Source organism: Haliotis rufescens, unplaced genomic scaffold, assembly GCF_023055435.1.
Source record: "Haliotis rufescens isolate VD_foot unplaced genomic scaffold, xgHalRufe1.0.p SCAF_8, whole genome shotgun sequence".
NCBI lineage: Eukaryota > Metazoa > Mollusca > Gastropoda > Lepetellida > Haliotidae > Haliotis > Haliotis rufescens.
The window spans coordinates 30,266,678-30,285,931 of NW_025964372.1; the positions used below are offsets into that span (position 1 = coordinate 30,266,678).

A 19,254-nucleotide genomic window follows, 5' to 3' on the forward strand; every position below is an offset into this window, starting at 1 on the left:
TGACGTTAAAATGCTTGAACTTAAATCCCCGCTTATGTTAACAGGCCATGCCATTTCTTAGTGACGTTAAAATGCGTAAACATAAACCCCCTGATAGTGTTAATGATATTTGATGACGTTAAAATGCTCTACATGCCTTCACATAAATTATACGTTTTGAAATTACAGTTATCCTTTGCCAAATAGGCATTGACTTTATTTGGTGAAAATTAAGAACAATGTTCATTGAATATTTGGTTAGTCAAACAGAGACTCGCCAGAGATAGTGCAGCTATCATCTCAAACCTCTACATATGTTTTGTCAAACAACCAATGGCGGATAAGCAGACACATCCTGGGAAGCCTGATTGGTTACAAAATGTGCACGCCACTTGGTTGTGCGTGTTTATTGTATCAACATTTAAGCCATGATGTAATATGATATGTTAATTTCCTCCAGCTGGTGTTAACGATGCAACTTTATGTCTTTCGAGTATCCAAATGACACGAAATGTGTATCATATGCAAACTTCACCTTGTATTATGAAGAGCGTCTGAACAGCACTCTGTGAGTATATAATAGCCTATAGTAACAGTCTAGAACTACTAGTAATACTTCATTAGTTTGCTATACAATGGATTTCAATGAACACTAGATTTAATGGCTCCTGTGGACAAGTTGAGTCATTATGTGTTTCAATACATGAAGTTCAGGCATCGCAGTGTCATGAAGACTTGTTTGGCACTCCAGTAGGTGGTTCCATTTCGGAATGTATTTTCTTAAAAAAGCAAGCTTCTCTCTGACGTCCTATCTACCTGTTTCATTCTTCATTTCAACTGTCGCTCTGTAGTCATGTGGATAAAGTACTTGTCTGCAGAGCGGAAAGTCGGTGGTTCGATCCCCTGGCAGTGTCATACCAAAAGACGTTAAAAGATGTAACTTGGTATTGACTTTCTGATATAACTCGGAGTCAGTACACAATGTCTGAGTTGGATATCTATGTTAAACTGCGGCATGGTATCTGAATGGACTATGTCCTACATGCACGCCGTTATAAAACGTAAAACATCAACGCCAGAGAACACCCGGTCTCGATCAACCGAGGAAACAGATTCCATTTGGCGTGAGTTATTTACTCTCGTAAGTGCAATATTCTTGACGCGACGTTTGGTTTATCATCACCATGACGGTGTTCGTGTTGTTAACGTCTCCGCTCCTCCGACACCAAGCTGTGATGTCGTGGTAGTACTGGAATACTAATACTAAATTAAATTACGATCGTATAATTCACAACTGTTGATGGGTAATTATCTTTGATATCTTGTCTTTGAAAATCAATAAATTTCCTTTTTTTCGGCACAAATTCACAATTCTTACAAACATGGTAGGGGTCATGTGGCTGCAAATACATTTCTTACTTCAGGCTTCATTGACGTTTGGTTTATCATCACCATAACGGTGTTCGTGTTGTAAACGTCTCATCAGCATCATCATTAGCCTCACTCCGGGCGTTACTCCGACACCAAGCTGTGTTGCCGTGATATTACTGGAATACTGTTCAAAGCGACGTTAAACAAAAAAAGCTATCTTCTCTGTATGTTTGATCATCTGATAACTTTACTGTGCTAAATTTTCTTTTTCCACGGGCGTAATTCTCGTGGAATATACTGTTGTAGCTATTAATTTAGGGTCTCAAACTTCGTCTCTAAACTGTCTCCCGAGACTTCAGCTGATTCATAATCGATACAACAACTATATAAGTGTGTTTGTCTGGACGGGTGATACCTTTCATCTGTCAGTGTAGAAGCCCCCAGTGTGATATCTGGGTCCTATGTGTGTAGTGAGTGAGTGAGTGAGTGAGTGAGTGAGTGAGTTGGAGTGAGTCATATAGTTGGCATATTGCTCAGTGCGGTGTAAAACAAACAAACAAACAAACAAACAAACAAACAATGCGGATGTCTAAATTCATAATGTGCGATAATTCATATTTATATCCAACTGATAGGTTAATATTGAAAATAACCATGGAGATATGAAAGTGGATATTGTGATTCATTTTCTCAGGATAATAAGACTTGAAGAAAGTATCATCGCTTCCTACCAGCATAAATGATCAGTTATTTACAAGTTCCCTAATTGAAAATGAAAAGGGCGATACATGAATACTGTGATTCTTGTTCACAGGATCATTAGACTTGAAGCAGGCATCATTGTAAATGATCAGCTCCCAGAATCAATTGAAAATAAAAAAGAGATACATAAGTGAACTTTAGTGGGCTAAATTTGCTTTTTCCACGGGCGTAAAACTCGTGGTATATACTTTTGTAGCTATTCATTTAGGGTCTCAAACTTCGTCTTTAAATTGTCTCCTGAGACTTCAGCTGATTCATAATCGATACAACTATATAAGTGTGTTTGTCTGGACGGGTGATACCTTTCATCTGTCAGTGTAGAAGCCCCCAGTGTGATTTCTGGGTCCTATGTGTGTAGTGAGTGAGTGAGTAAGTGAGTGAGTGAGTTGGATGTAACGCCGCTTTTAACAGTATTCCAGTTATATCGCGGCGTGTCAGCTTAATGTGAGAGGAAAGCCCGAAGTGATGCAAGTCTCAAACGTTTACCACTTCGGTGAAATCCACGAGCACGGGTACGGTGCTGACAAACCTAGAAACATAATCGGGGCGAACCGGGATTCGAACCCACAATCATAGGGTTCTGGCGTGTTCAAGGGACGTAACTCTGCACAGCAAATCGCGGCGCCTTAGACGACTGGGCCACCCGTGCCCCCCTATGTGTGTAGTATGAGGCGACCAAATGAATCAGATGGTCAGGTTCGGTTGATTGCGTGTCATCGTACCTCGACGGTATTGCTCTCAATATCTATCACTGTATTGTCAGGCCCAGACGCGATTATTTACAGTTTGTCGTCATATAGTTTGCATATTGCTGATTGCGGCGTTAAACAAACAAACAAACAAACAAATAAACAAACAATACGGATGCCTAAATTCATAATATGCGTTTTGGATAATTCATAATGATCACTCTTTGACTGTCACAATGAATATTTATTCATAGGCCATAGGCAAAAGTTCAACACAATTATAATGTTTCATCTAACTAACAATGCATGATGTATGAACAAATCAAAATATGTTGTTATTATATAATGAGGTTGACTTGAGTATGCAAAAAACCAACAAAAAACCAACCGATATTTGGATAAAATGTAAACGTCTTTGGAATATATTTGTTTTTGAAGATTACAAAAGATGTACCATTTTGTTCCCCTGTTTCCCCAGGAGAACATTTCACTTGCCTTTTCGCTAACAACTGATATAATCACTATCTTGTAGTCTCTATCTTATGTCTGAAAACAGTCGCCGAAACACAGCAAACTTAAGATCCAAAACACAACTATGAAACCTGTATTAAATACATCACCATCATCGTTTGAGCCACCATAAAACATGGATGTATACTTTCTTTTGTTCCAAGAGCAGCTAAACATGACAATGAAACGTTATAATAACGTGACAAGATGAATGAGTGTGAGTGGGTATGATTTTAAGCCGCTTTTAGCAATATTCTAGCAATATCAAGGCAGGGGACACCAGAAATAGGCTTCACACATTGTACCCATGTCGGAAATCGAACCCGGGTCTTAGTCGTGACGAGCGAACGCCTTAACCACAAGGCTACCCGATTGCCACTTGACAATCTGAGAGACGGAACTGAAGAACAGAAAGTGAGTAAACATTGAAGACGTTGTCCCATGCTTGCCGCAAAAGGCGACTATGCTTGTCGTAAGAGGCGACTAACGGGATCGAATGGTCAGGCTCGCTGACTTGGTTGATGCATGTCATCGATCCCAATTGCATGGATCGATGCTCATGGTATCGACAACTGGATAGTCTGGTCCAGACTCGGTTATTTACAGACCGCCGTCATATAGCTGGAATATTGCTGAGTTCGGCGTTAAACAACAAACAAACCAAAAAACGTTCCAGGGCTCGCATTTCAGTAAACCTAAACCAACCCATGGATCCATCCCGGTGGTTCTAGCGATTCATATTACTCATCCTTTATTTCCATTTGGCCAATTCGGGTAATTCTACTTGTGATTATAAATCTGAGAATATAATCTTAACATAATTTCGAATTTTTGACAAACACGATATTTGCATCAATGCTTACGTTTCACATCACTACCAAAGCCTGCAAGTGCCTGTGTATAATAACATAATTCATTCTTTTATGAGACAATAAACAGCATATAACGTCAAGGCCAGAGATCAAATAAGTAGTGCAAATAAGAGTTCAAAGGGTATCCATGAATCCTTCATGAAATAAGGTTCCATTGGATATGTTTGTTAGGTGCTTTATATTAAAAATGTTCCCGGACACACAGAGGTACGCATTTCAGGCCAACGTAATGTCCACCTGATAGGTTAATATTGAAAATAACCACGGAGATATAAAAGGGGATATTGTAATTCTTTTTCTCAGGATAATAAGACTTGAAGCGGGCATCATCGTTTCCTACCAGTATAAATGATCAGTTATTTACAAGCTCCCAGAACCTAATTGAAAATAAAAAAGAGATACATAAGTGAATATTGTGATTCTTTTTCACAGGATCATCAGACTTGAAGCAGGCATCATTGTTTCCTACCAGTATAAATGATCAGTTATTTACAAGCTCCCTAATTGAAATTAAAAAAGAGATACATAAGTGAATATTGTGAATCTTTTTCACAGGATCATCAGACTTGAAGCAGGCATCATTGTTTCCTACCAGTATAAATGATCAGTTATTTACAAGCTCCCTAATTGAAAATGAAAAAGGCGATACATAAGTGAATATTGTGAATCTTTTTCACAGGATCATCAGACTTGAAGCAGGTATAATTGTTTCCTACCAGTGTATATGATCAGTTATTTACAAGCTCCCTCATTGAAAATGAAAAAGGCGATACATAAGTGAATATTGTGAATCTTTTTCACAGGATCATCAGACTTGAAGCAGGCATCATTGTTTCCTACCAGTATATATGATCAGTTATTTACAAGCTCCCTAATTGAAAATAAAAAAGAGACACATAAGTGAATATTGTGAATCTTTTTCACAGGATCATCAGACTTGAAGCAGGCATCATTGTTTCCTACCCGTATCATTGGTCAGTTACAAGCTCCCATATACACCGTATGTATATACTGTATGTCTCATAATACATTACACCTGTTTTTTATAAATTGTGTTCAACTGACTCTACGTGTTTACAGTATTTCTGACCACGTGGTCCATAATCCAATTCCATTTCATGAATACAAATGTCACGTAATTTTAAATTTTGTCGTCGAGAGAAAATATGTTTCAAGTATATTGCTACTTAGTGTAACATAATTTAACATGCTTACTTGCAGTTTACATGTTGCAATACACATTTGATAACCAAGGGGGAAAAGTCTCTCTTAATTTAGCGTATCTGTTGCATATAAAGTTACGGTTAAGTTGTTGCGAAGCTAGTATAATCTCTGTATTACTTGGTCGAGTGCCATTTGACTTTTACAGGTAAAAATAAGACACTAGAACCAATCTTGATGCTTGCAAAAAAATAATTCAGTGTCTGTTTCTTTAGCAACGATTACCCAGAATGTAAAGATGATGAAAAGGTGGTCTGTCTACCACATCCCAGAGAATAAATTAAATAATGAATCCAACTCAAGTCTAGTTGGATTTGACAAGTCTAGATTGCCTCAGTCCTGAAATAAAGCATTGTTCCAGGTTTCCCTTTCTATTATACGTTTTAGTTTGTAGACGTATGTGTTTAAAAAAATATAATTTTATATCCGGCACTAAATGTTAGTCCAATGCTCTGGCTCAAATACCCGGTAATGCGTAACGCTAACGTAACGCATCAATACACATTTACACGTAGCTGATGATGCAAGGCTCAAAGTTGATCAATTAACCTGCTAGCACATGTGTAGGCAGAAGCGCGAACCTGTTGACGATCAATGGTCAACAGTACATCACTTCATATGCGTTAGTGTCATTCTTTCCAGACATTCCTCCGTAATGCAGCGACTCCTCCATCTTCTGTGTCTCGTTACTCTCGCGAGATGTCAGAACTGTGTACTACAACCGCTGAAGATTCATTCTCATGGTAAGTAAGAATGGGTTTCCAAATGGCCAAATGTACATATTGTGTAAACGTGTTGTGAATTTAGCCCGTTGAATTATTTGTATCAAAGTGGATTTCCCCTATGAAAACTACAATATACTACTCAAAACAAGTTAAAGAACACCCACAATTGGAAGGCATCGTGTTGCAAAACCCACCAGCTATAACAGATTAATCAGTTATCTGAAAAAAATCGGATGTTGTTTTACTTCTTTTGAGTAGTATATTGTAGTTTTCATAGAGGAAGGACCGCCTCGTGGTCTTGTGGTAGAGCGTCCGCCCGGAGAGCGGAAGGTCCGGGGTTCGATCCTCATACCAAACGAATTTAAACGATGGTACTTGTTGTTACCCTGCCTGGCGCTCGGCATTAAGGGGTTGAAACAAGGACTGGTCGGCTCGGAGTCAGTATACTGTGTCTGAGTGTGGTATTCATGTTAACCTGGGGCATGGTATCTCAGTGTGCTAGCACTATAAATAGGCATCAGTCCGGACTAGTACAAGCAGCCACACACACGCGCGTACATGTACGTCGCTATATAAGTGCAATAATCTTGGACGCGACGTTAAACCCAATTTCACCCAACTTCATAGAGCAAATCCACTTTGATGTTGATAATTCTTTAAATGAAAAAATAACATGCAGTTTATAATTTGTACCATGACAGTTTAACTTGAACACGTCTGTAGAACGACGTGACGTCAACCTGGCGATGAACATCTGAAAGCGCCTCTGATATCTCGTACCTGCATTACGTAACTTGAACTTCTCTCATTCACGCCTTCTAGTTGTCGAGGACAATGTGTGTGTACAGCTTTTTTTGTTTGTTGTTTAACGCCGCACTCAGCAACATTCCAGCTATATGACGGTGGTCTGTAAATAATCGAGTCTGGACCAGACAATCCAGTCATAGAAATCACAAGCATTGATCCAAGCATTTGGGACGCGATGATTGCATGAACCAAGTCACCAGATCTGACCACACAATCCTTTTAGTCACCTCTTACGACAAGCATAGTTGTTGGGACCTATGTTCTTGAAATAACTGTGGGGCGGTCGGGTAGTCTAGTGGTTAAAGCGTTCGCTCGTCACGCCGAACACCCGGGTTCGATTCCCGATATGGGTACACTTTGTGAAGCCCATTTCTGGTGTCCCCCGCTGTGATATTGCTGGACTATTGCTAAAAGCGGCGTAAAACCATACTCACTCACCCACTTGAAATAACTATGAATAACAAAATGTTATAATTATGTCCTGGTCGGTGTCTATATCTAAGCCAATGTTTAGGTCTATAGCCATGTTTAGCATACATCTCAGGCTGTCTAAACCTGAATATAGTTTTATCTACGCGTACGCCTATGTCTACGTCTAGATCAATATGTATTGTCAGGCCTATGTGTATATCTAGGTCTACACTGTTTCCTTTTCTCGGCTTTTGATTATGTCTATGTCAGTGATGATGTGAGGAAGACAATTTATGGATATCAACTTCTTTATTATATGGAACACAACGTTTCGGTGTATATACTTACTCCCTCATCACCAAGTTGACATCCATACATTCTCTTCCTTACGTGTATCACTTCTTGATGCCATTCAAAGACTTGAGGGCAGTCGGGTAGCCTCGTGGTTAAAGCGTTCGCTCGTCACGCCGAAGACGTGTTCGATTCCCGACATGGGTACAATGTGTGAAGCCCATTTCTGGTGTCCCCCGCCGTGATATTGCTGGAATATTGCTAAAAGCGGCGTAAAACCATACTCACTCATTCAAAGACTTGAATGATAATGTTTGTTTAATCCACAGGTCGGACATACAGGACACCAATCACTGAGCTGGCGGAGGGCGCCCATCATGTCAGCAAATGTGGATTTGTAGTTGTGTGTTCGTCAAACAGAGTATTTGTCTGTAGGTGCGTGATGGTATCAGGTATCAATATAGTTCAAGATGCACGAGTTACCTAATTATTAAACGTCAGATACAGCCAGTCTCGATTATGCGCCGCAACATATTCCACTGAGTGTAAGAGGCAAAAAGGCGGCGAAAATTATGTGAATGGACCACTGAAAATCAGTGTTGACACCAGGTGGAAAAGGGTAAGCATGTCCTGCACTACCGGTGCCACCTACCACTCACACAATTTACTGTGCTTTTTATGGGCGGTCGGGTAGCCTAGTGGTTAAAGCGTTCGCTCGTCACGCCGAAGACCCAGCTTCGATGCCCGACATGGGTACAATGTGTGAAGGCCATTTCTGGTGTCCCCCGCCGTGATATTGCTGGAATATTGCTAAAAGCGGCGTTAAACCATACTCACTCACTCACTCACTTTGTGGCCTGAAGCCGAACAGGTGCAGTCCTGCTATGTGATGGCGGCCTGTAACGTTAACAGACAATCAAGTGGTGGATCAGAAAATTCAGTGAATAGATGCGCATTGACTTAAAACATGTTGAACCTATAAAACGTATGGTAATGTTGAATGTCGTAAGAATAGTGTAGGAATTATTTCAATTTTTCCACGGCATTGTTAAGATAACGCGAAGACCGCCGTTGACGTAATACTAACATCATTGTTAACGTACGGGTATTGACGTCATAATACGATCCCGTTAACTTCTTGACAAGGTTTTCAATACTGATGGATCGACTTCTCTACTATGTCTAAACATAAAGTTCAGGTAACAAAGAGTGAGTGAGTGAGTTGGGTTTAACGACGCTTTTAACAGTATTCCAGTTATATCACGGCGTGTCAGCTTAATGTGGGAGGGAAGCCCGAAGTGATGCAGGGCTCAGACGTTTACCACTTCGGTGAAACCCACGAGCACAGGTATGGTGCTGACAAACCTAGAAACATAATCGTGGGGAACCGGGATTCGAACCCACAATCATAGGTTTCTGGTGTACCCAAGGGACGCAACTCTGCACAGCGAATCGCGGCGCCTTAGACGACTGGGCCACCCGTGCCGCCTAGGTAACAAAGAAATTGTTAGTATGTATACATTAGCATGTATATGATATGTCTAAAGTAATAATAGAGTTTGGTATGGTATGGTTTGGTATGGAGTAAACAGTCTGGCATGTATTTATTAAGACACACCTAATAAAGAAATTATCAATATGTATTAACCATTTAGATGAAGATGAACAAGTTCATAGCAATGCACACGGAGGGCGTGAGTAATGATATATTTCACACGCTCTGTCATTTCTGACGTAATGCAGATACGTCTGTTGACGTAATAAAGTCATCACTGTTGACGTGAGATGTATTGTCATAATAGTAGATAGTGACGTCACACTATCATTGTTTTCGATAGTTTCTCTTGCTAGAGAACACTGATTCGTCTCTAAAATCATTTATCAATTATGAATATAAAATAGATTTATACAAGTATGAATGTATCGTAGTCAGTAGATCCGGGGTAGAATAGGTCTTCAGCAACCGATGCTTGCCGTAAAAGGCCACTATGCTTGTCGTAAGAGGCGACTAACGGGATCGGGTGGTCAGGCTCGCTGACTTGGTTGATGCATGTCATCGATCCCAATGGCGTGGATCGATGTTCATGATGTTAATCACTGGATTGTCTGGTCCAGACTCGATTTAAAAAAAAAACCCGCCGTCATATAGCTGGGATATTGCTGAGTTCGGCGTAAAACAACAAACCAAATAAAAAAGTATGATTAAACGCTCATCTAATACAGTCTATATCTCTCACAGTTTGGCTGCAATGAGAGCACTAATTCAATAGCACCATACATTGCATGGTCGTTAAAACATTATGACTCAAAGAGGAAACAGCTTGTCGTTAAATAATGTGTCAGGTTAACTTGACAGTCTTGTGTCTGTTTTATAATACATCACTTAAATTGTTGTAGCTGTCTAACCTTACTCTAGCGTAGTAATTGATTGGTTTTTCTAACAATATAGCCGTTGGCCGTGTTTGATATACTGAAGAAGGAATTATTATTTGTTAAGTAAAGTTGAGGAGGGAATATGCCCCGCGTCCGGTGTTCGTTGTCAGATTCAGATTCTTTATTCTCCATAGACCACCGACGGTGGTACAAAAGCATACATAAAGTACAGAGATGAATATAATATGTACATTAAGACGGCTGTGTGCATTTAGATTTAGCATTCAAAGTGTTAAATACAAATAATACGTATTTTGATAGACGTTTCAGCTCCTTTAGTTTGGTCGTTGAAAATAGGCTTATTAATGAAAACACATTTGACCAAGTTAAATATCTTCTAAGAATAAGTGCAAGTATTTTGTTATCATAAACTTGATGTCGAAATATATAATGGAATTCATCTGCTATTGCTGGGGAGTTACAGAGTGAACATAGACGTTGTTCTCTTGGTACATTATTCCAGCGGCGAGTCTCGACTGGTAAATTGTGGTTATTAGTGCTAAATTTTAAGAGCGGGTAATAAATAGATTTAGGTACATAGAGATAGTTTTCAAATAATGGCATTTCTTTAAGATATTTATAATAGAAACCTTTTGAACTCGACAATATTGAACTTCTCAATTGATTGTAGAAAATGATCGGTCAATATTCTTTCCACAGACGAGACAAGCCACTTGGAAATTACATGGCATATCATGGGTCAGGCCACAGGAGCTTAATAGACATTCTAGATTACATAACCAAGGGTGAATATTGGGGTTTACGTGAGCATCCATCCTTAAGAATTGATATATTAGAGTCGAAAACTTTTTGTTGTTGAGATCGTATGATATGTCTAAGCCAAAAACCTATAATTCTCTTAGCTACTCTAATATTAAGGGGCTCTTGCCTAATTCACCATAGACCATAAAAGAAGGAGTTGATAATTTCAAACCAGCCGCTAATTTAAGGAATTTTAAATGAACTTTTTCAACCATATTCAAACATTTAAATCTCCACACTTCGGCGCCGTACAGTAAGATTGGTACCACAATAACATCAAATGCTTTTATAATCGATCGAGTGGGAGATTGATATTTCTGGCTTTCTTCAGGAGACAGTACATACATTTTGTGGCATTCTCGGTTAAAGTTTTGATGGCAAGTCCCAATTTCCTATTTTTATTGAATTTTATTCCTAAATAATCATAGAAGTCTACTGTTTCTAATTCTTTATTGTCGAAAATGAAGGGGGCGAATTTTCTCTTTGTAGTACCACTGCCAAAACAACAACTTTAGTTTTAGATATGTTAACCGTTAGTTTCCATTTTCGACAGTATAACAAGAGTGAGTTTAAAGAGATCCAGGATCGGTACCAAATAGAATTATGTCATCAGCGCACAGCAGTAACAGGAACTGTACACAGAGAGTAAATGTTTCCTCTGACAGCGTTAACTTGACACCTTGACAACAGTTTTCTATCAACCACGGTTCGAGGTCGTTAAGGAAAATTGAAAATAGTAGGGGAGATAAATTTTCTCCCTGGCGAACTCCAGTGTAACTTGGGAAGAAGTTAGAAGTGTGTTTGCCTATTTGAACACATGACTTAATGTCACTATACATGTTTTTAACTAATGTTAAAAATTTACCCGTATTTCCAGAATTTAACAATTTTGACCAGAGATCCACCCTCCAGACATTATCAAAAGCTTTATAATTTTTCTTTATTATTTTTTAGTATATTTATGAGCATATTCAAAACAAAAATATTGTCAATTGGGCTGGAGAAAATATGCTATTCACATTTAAATAGTTAGTAAATCTATTGTTTAAAATACCGGTAAATAGCTTACCAAGACAACTCAGTATTGTGATAGGTCGATAAGAAGCAGGGTCTAACGGGTCACCCTTTCTCTTGTATATAGGCTTCATAATACCAGTTGACCATGTATTAGGGAGTATACCCGTGGTGAATACAAGATTGAATAGCGATGTGAGTAGGGGCAGTAACAACTCAAATGCGTCAATCAAATAACTATTATCTATCAAATCTAACCCACAGGCTTTATTTCGTTTCAAAGATCCAATTCCCTCTTTTATTTCTTCTGATGATATAACTTTATTCAATACAGTAATGTAATGTAACTCATCATCACCATATCGTGTAGAATTGATGTCCTTAAAAAATTCGTAAAATCTGCCTACATCCGGGATAGGTCCATCATTTGTGTTGTCTGTCCCGTTTAATATTTTCCAGAACTCTTTTGGGGAAGCTTTAGCTTTTCTCCTTAGTTGGGTGCTAATTTCGCGTTTGTGTTTATTAATGTGTCTTGTGGCACACTTTTTATAATTCTTTGCGACTTGACGATAATGTAATCCATTCCTTACGGTTCCAAATATACAGAAATCATTTACCTCTTCAACTTGAGTGATGTATTTACAATAATGATCCTTTACGGCAAGGCCAGTACCTCCTGATCTTCTCCCTGCACCTGTTCTATGTTGCAAATACAGCTTATAGCATTCAATTTGCAGATCATGTAATACATCCGTTTTCGTTTCTTGAAGGACTATTATATCATTAGCGTGAATAAAATTTCCAAATTCGGGGAATTCAAGTCGTCTTCTGAGTCCACATACATTAAGACTTGCGAGACGAACAACATTCAGTCCATTATCACTATCAGTTATACTTTCAGTGCCTAAGTTGGTACTATCATCACTGATACTTGAAATAAACACGTGTACCGAAAGTTGCTTCTGAATTGGGGGCGTTAGCATGTCGGAAGGTATTGCACTGATCAGGATTTGCACCGTCGTATTTTGGCTTGTCATCAGCAGATTCTGTAACGACGTGGAAATTTTAGTCCAAATTTTGGTCATTATTTACATGTACATAGTTCCCATTGTAAATATTGTTTACAATATTCTGGGTATTGGTAATACAATCCTCATGACTGACGTCAACAAAGTTTGAGGGATTTATATGAACCTGACTAGAGTAACGAGTGGTCAGTGAGTCATTCAGTGACACCAATGTCGAGATGTGGTTCTCACCAACAAATGTGCTGCTGCAAGCTACTTTGCTTTGTGTGGGTGTGTTAATCTCATTGTAGCCATATGTTTGAACCACAGACTTAGGATTGTCAGTTAAACGCGATCCACGCGGTACACTACCCTGTGGTGATACACATACATTACAAGTTGTAACAGAGTTTTCTTTGGTTTGTGGAAGAGTAGAATAGATAGCAACTCTCCTTCCTGCTACATGCCGATGACACACAATACTGAGCACGTTCTTGGTTTCTATGGTTATCTCGGAGTCAACTTTGAATGGGCATGTACTCACAGTACTTGAAGGTTGTGACTGTCTGTCAGTGGTTGTTGTGTTAAGTTTGGTCCTATAACATAGGGAAAATCTCTCCAACGTTCCAGTCCTGGGGTAGTGTGTGGCAGACTTTGCTACCCCGACCCCCCGCGTGTTCCTATTAGAGCCTCAGTCTGGCGTCTTCCGGTCGTCTGCTCTGGGCCATCCTGTATGGGTCACTAAACAGCGTTTACGTAACATAGAAGACGTAAATTGACGTCACCGACGATGGCTGTAGGCGTATCTCTTTTTGTTTCTGTTTTGTACCATTCGTCCCCCCCCCCCCCCCCCCCCCCCTCTCTCCCCGTGTTGCAAAGCTAACACATTTCTTTCATGTTTCTCTATATCATGTAAGCAGCAGAATTTCTGCACTTGTACCCAACAGCTCAATTCAAAATTAACATATAGTTTTAGTTGTAGGTTTAGTGGTAGTGCGTCCGCCAGGAGTGCGGAAGGTCCGGGGTTCGATTCCCGGCCGCGTAATACGAAAAGACGTTAAAAAATGGTACTTGTTGTTACCCTGCCTGACGCTCGGCATTAAGGGTCTGAAACAAACACTGGTCGGCTCGGAGTCAGTATACTGTATCTGAGTGGGGTATTCATGTTAAACTGCGGCATGGTATCTCAGTGAGCTAGTACTATTAATGGGCATCAGTCCGGACTTGTGCAAGCAGACACACACGAAAACACCTTCCTGCACGTCGCTATATAAGTGCAATAATCTTGGACGCGACGTTAAACCCTCACCTCACCTCACCTCACCTCACCTCACCTCACCTCACCTCACAACTTTTCAGGAACAATAAAGCAGACTCTTTCTACGAAAGCGTCTCAAATGTTCTTGATCAGTGTAAAACATTCAAGGCCTCAGTAAATCTTCCAAAACGTTTTATGAAATACACGTGGAGGACTTTTCCAAATCTGACGCAAAAGTGACCAAAATAATGTCTGATGCAATACCCCACTTTGACTCGAAGCATATGCCTCTATGTTTGTTCAAGTGAACACTTGACTTGACTTTGTATGTGTTTGTGACGGGTGCCACCGGTGGTGTAGGATACGCTCGCCTTTTAGCGAACACATGATATCATCACTATTTGATGGTGATTCATAAACACATGTTTGTGATAAAGTCGGGCTGCTTTCTGCGGAGATTTCTTATGAATATAGAAGGGTTCTGTCATTGTTATAGAAACAAACACGAAGAATGGCACAAACCAAAGCGCGAATGTTAAAGGTATCATCCATGTAGTTCCATAGAATGTACAACAGAATGTGTGAGTGAGTGAGTTTGGTTTAACCCTGCTTTTAACCTTATTCCAGTTATATACTGAACAAAAAAGTTCCTGTCACATTGAATAAGATTTAATGCAAAGTTGCAAATGCAAATCTAAAACAATTTCGGCTTGCAACAGATAAAATACTCCTGTAAGTGTGCAAATGGTTGATTTTGCCATACTGACTTCAGAAAATGTGTGATTTCATAAAAAAAACCCATGAACATGCCAAAATGTCAATTTACAAATCAATAGCGTGTGTGTCCACCTCTGGTTGCGATGCAAGCAACACTACATCGTCTCATGGAATGGACCAGGCGTCGCACAAAGTCCTGTGGGATATCTGTCCATATCTGCTGGAGCATGTTTCGAAGTTCCTGGAGTGTCTGTGGAACACATGGTTGACGTCGAAGGCGCCGATCCATCTCATCCCACATGTGCTCGATTGGTGAGAGATTAGGGGAGCGAGCCGGCCAGGGGATGACATTCACGTTGTTTTCTTGAAGAGAATCCTGAACAAGTCGAGCAATGTGAGGCCGGGCGTTGTCATGTTGAAAGGTAATGCCTGGGCCATGACGACGCAAAAACGGTAGAACAACAGGGCCGATGATCTCGTCGCGGTAGCGCTGTCAATTGAGATTTCCCTCTACCACTATCAGACGGTTCCTGTGTCTTGCTGTAATCTCACCCCATACCATAATGCTGCCGGAATCGATTTCGTAGGTGTGTTGTTCGAATTCAGTTGTCTTGTCGATTATTGGTTACGCGTTGCCTGCCACTCCGAGGATGGTCTCTGACTGCATTCGTCTGTTGCCAACGTTGCAATAAACACCAAATGGTGTTGTGGACGTTAAATTGTCTTGCAACATCACGTTGACTCGATCCTGCTTCAAGCATACCGATGGCTCGCAGACGCTCATTTTCGGACAGGCGTGGCATTTCATAATGTTGAATAATTGCGTAATTTTGTTGTTTTTCTGAGTGGTTGTTGTCAGCACGATGCTAAACAATGCATATGGAATCCCGTTAACGCACATGTTTTTTTGCGGCGCCTTAGACGACTGGGTCACCCGAGCTATCTATAACAGAATGGATATCCATATACTGCAACACATGGCGGCAATAACAAACATATGATATGTATGACTAACGGCTTACTGCACGGCACACAGTAGGATTATAAATGAAGCACAAAGGGTAACTGTGATTGCTTGAATTATTAATGAAATGGATTCCGGACACATACGATTAAAATTTTGTGAAGCCAATTTCTGGTGTCCCCCGCCGATTTTAGTGGAATATTGCTAAAAGCGGCGTAAAACCAAAATCAATCACTCACTCATCTTTATTATTTACCGATTAATTTTTATATATATTATTATAATAATAATAATAATAATAATAATAATAATAATAATAATAATATTATAACAATGTCAGTGAGGTTGTATATTCTACTACTAATTTCTACTACTAATACAAACCAGGTAAACTGAAACTACAAAGGTAATCCTATAACGATATTCCATGATTCCGTTAGATCCTGCACAAAATTCTTTTCCATTGAACTGAAAATAATTCTGGTTTCCGGCAGCATGATAGAACACATTGTTATAATTTAACTGTATATTCCGTTATTTGATAGAATCCAGATAGCTCACTTCTCGGATCCCGTCGAATTATTTCATTAAGTGATCGGCGGGAACCTGTAAAAATGTTTAATATGACAGGAGACCAAACACCTGGCCAAACTGGCTCAACAAAAAAGACAAAAGAAAAACACAACGAGAACATCAATAATGATTAATATGATGATGGTGATAATGATGATTATGATTGTGTTTTCAGGCACCTGAATGGCAAGAGATGTGCCGAGGTTGTTCAGAACTGCACCACACTGACCCAGGCAGTCAAGGATGGACCTTTCTGGTGTATCACAGAGCATCCGGGAACCAGATTACCATCAATCCCTTCGTTTGTTGACCAGCTTCACAGACACAAACGGTCTTCAGAGACAACTACTTCTACAGAAGCTTTAAGGAATGACTTTCATACCACACAAGCTCCAACAACCACAACAACTGCAATAACACCGCCAACTACTAAAAGAGCAACTACAACAACTACACGTAGATCTACAACAACTACTACGACAACAACACCAGAAAGGACCACCCATCCAGAAGAATTTTCGACTACTACCACAGAAAGGGTTACTAGTACAGAAAAACCAACGACCACGACAACGACAACTCCAGAGATGAGTCCAGAAGAATTGTCGACTACTACCACAGAAGGGGTCTCTAGTACAGTAAGACCAACGACCACGACAACGACAACTCCAGAAATTTGTCCAGAAGAATTGTCGACTACTACCATAGAAGGGGTTTCTAGTACAGAAAGACCAACGACCACGACAACGACAACTCCAGAAATGAGTCCAGAAGAATTGTCGACTACTACCACAGAAGGGGTTTCTAGTACAGAAAGACCAACGACCACGACAACGACAACTCCAGAAATGAGTCCAGAAGAATTGTCGACTACTACCACAGAAGGGGTTTCTAGTACAGAAAGACCAACGGCCAAGACAACGACAACTCCAGAAATGAGTACAGGAGAACCTTCGACAACTATTACCACTACCGAAGGTGTTTCTGGTACTGAAGGTCATGTAGCATGGTCTACAATTCCAACTACAACCTACGATACGATGGCTACAGATTCCTGGTGTCGGGAAGAAGAGGAAGCAACGGAAAAGTTAGCTACAGAAGAAAGAACCACATCAAAATCAATACCTACTGCAAACTCAGGGGAAGCTTCAACAACAACCGAAGAAAGTATGACGTTAACTACTATACTTACAACGTCTGTCGCAGAGGAAACTACGACAACAACAGAAAAGATCACAACTGTTGCAGTGCATGTTAATGATGAATCCACGACAACAGAAGAGTGGAGGAGGATACGTGAAGGTGTTACATCTATTCCAGTCACGACAACAACAGCTATAACACGTCCGTTAGGAAAAGGAAAGGGGCGAGGGTGGTCTGGGCAGGGTAGGGGAAGAGGGAGGCCAGGATCAACCCTTGGATCTCCGGTCTGGAAGGGTTGGGGAAGAAGGGGATATGGATCTTTGAGAGTTCGACAGAAGAGAGGGATAAATTACAGTAAAACTCATTTGAAAGTTGATGAAGTGAAGAAGTCAGATCGGAAAACCAATGCGCATCTATTGAGATGAAGAAACCCGGAGACATTTCTATTTATCAATAACATAAGTTTGTTCACATTTGTTTGATTCATTCGTTAGGTCTTTTTGTGTTGCTTTTTTATCTGCTCTGAAATCACAAGACCTAGTGTCATCCTCCTCTGGTTGAATGACGAGGGAGTAATTTGGACCTGTTTTTAAATATCACCTTTATGCTCTTCATAACACTGACCTAATTGGCTTCACATACATCAACATAGTATTTTTCTCAATGTCTTCTTTGTATACCAATTAAAGAATTCTTCTATTTGTTTGGTATGGTTGTCTGGTATGGTTGTCTGGTATTCTCATGACGATTTCGATTTCCCAAATGGATTCAATGTTTGAATCTGGTGTCCTGTCGTGATGCGTTACAACGACAACGTTGTTACAACGACTGCCAGGGTGAGGCTGAGGATGTCAACACGATGGTGGGGGAAAAACCCGAAGTCCGAAGGGGTGATGTTTAACTTACCGAAAGAAAAATCTGAAACAACATTTATCAACATGAATATGTACCATGAGGGGAATCGAACCCTGTTCTTCCTCATGACAAACGAACGCTTTAACCACAAGGCTACAACTCTGACCCGGGAGTGAGTGAATGTTGTTTCATACTGCAGTCAGAGATACCCTATCGTTATCAGCGTGTTAACATGATGTTGTCTGGACCAGATAAACCAGGTTTGACCCACAGTCAACCTGGTCACACCATGTAGCCATATGGTCTTCTGTCTGCGTCATTAACTGCATGCGGGGGCACGGGTGGCCCAGTCGTCTGAGGCGCCGCGATTCGCTGTGCAGAGTTGCGTCCCTTGGGCACGCCAGAAACCTATGATTGTGGGTTCGAATCCCGGTTCGCCCCGATTATGTTTCTAGGTTTGTCAGCACCATACCCGTGCTCGTGGGTTTCACCGAAGTAGTAAACGTCTGAGACCTGCATCACTTCGGGCTTTCCTCCCACAGTAAGCTGACACGCCGCGATATAACTGGAATACTGTTAAAAGCGGCGTTAAACCCAACTCACTCACTCACTCATTAACTGCATGCAGTTAATGCTTGGGTCTGTTTATACTTGACAAACCGTGTAAGAGGGTGACTGAATCATGGGAATGAAGCTGAATGCAAGGGGTGATTTGTTTGTTTGTTGTTAAAAGCCGCAGTATTCCAGCTAATCAAATCTGGATAGACAATCCAGTGATTGACATCATGAGCATCAATCTTCGCAATTGGGATACGATGACATGCATCAACCAAGTCAGCGAACCTGATCACCCGATCCCGGTAGTCGCCTCTTACGACAAGCATGGGTTG

General features: G+C 40.4%; 1 protein-coding gene across 1 annotated transcript; it reads left to right on the top strand.

Annotated features, from left to right (window-relative positions):
- The first annotated feature begins 487 nt into the window (after positions 1-487).
- On the top strand, positions 488-18,217 carry LOC124113938 (mucin-5AC-like). Its single transcript, XM_048389911.1, has 5 exons — positions 488-547; positions 5,110-5,183; positions 6,047-6,147; positions 7,968-8,073; positions 16,542-18,217. Exons 3-5 carry the CDS (start codon positions 6,060-6,062, stop codon positions 17,932-17,934), a joined length of 1,587 nt encoding a protein of 528 aa, XP_048245868.1. The 5' UTR covers positions 488-547; positions 5,110-5,183; positions 6,047-6,059; the 3' UTR covers positions 17,935-18,217.
- Positions 18,218-19,254: the final 1,037 nt, after the last annotated feature.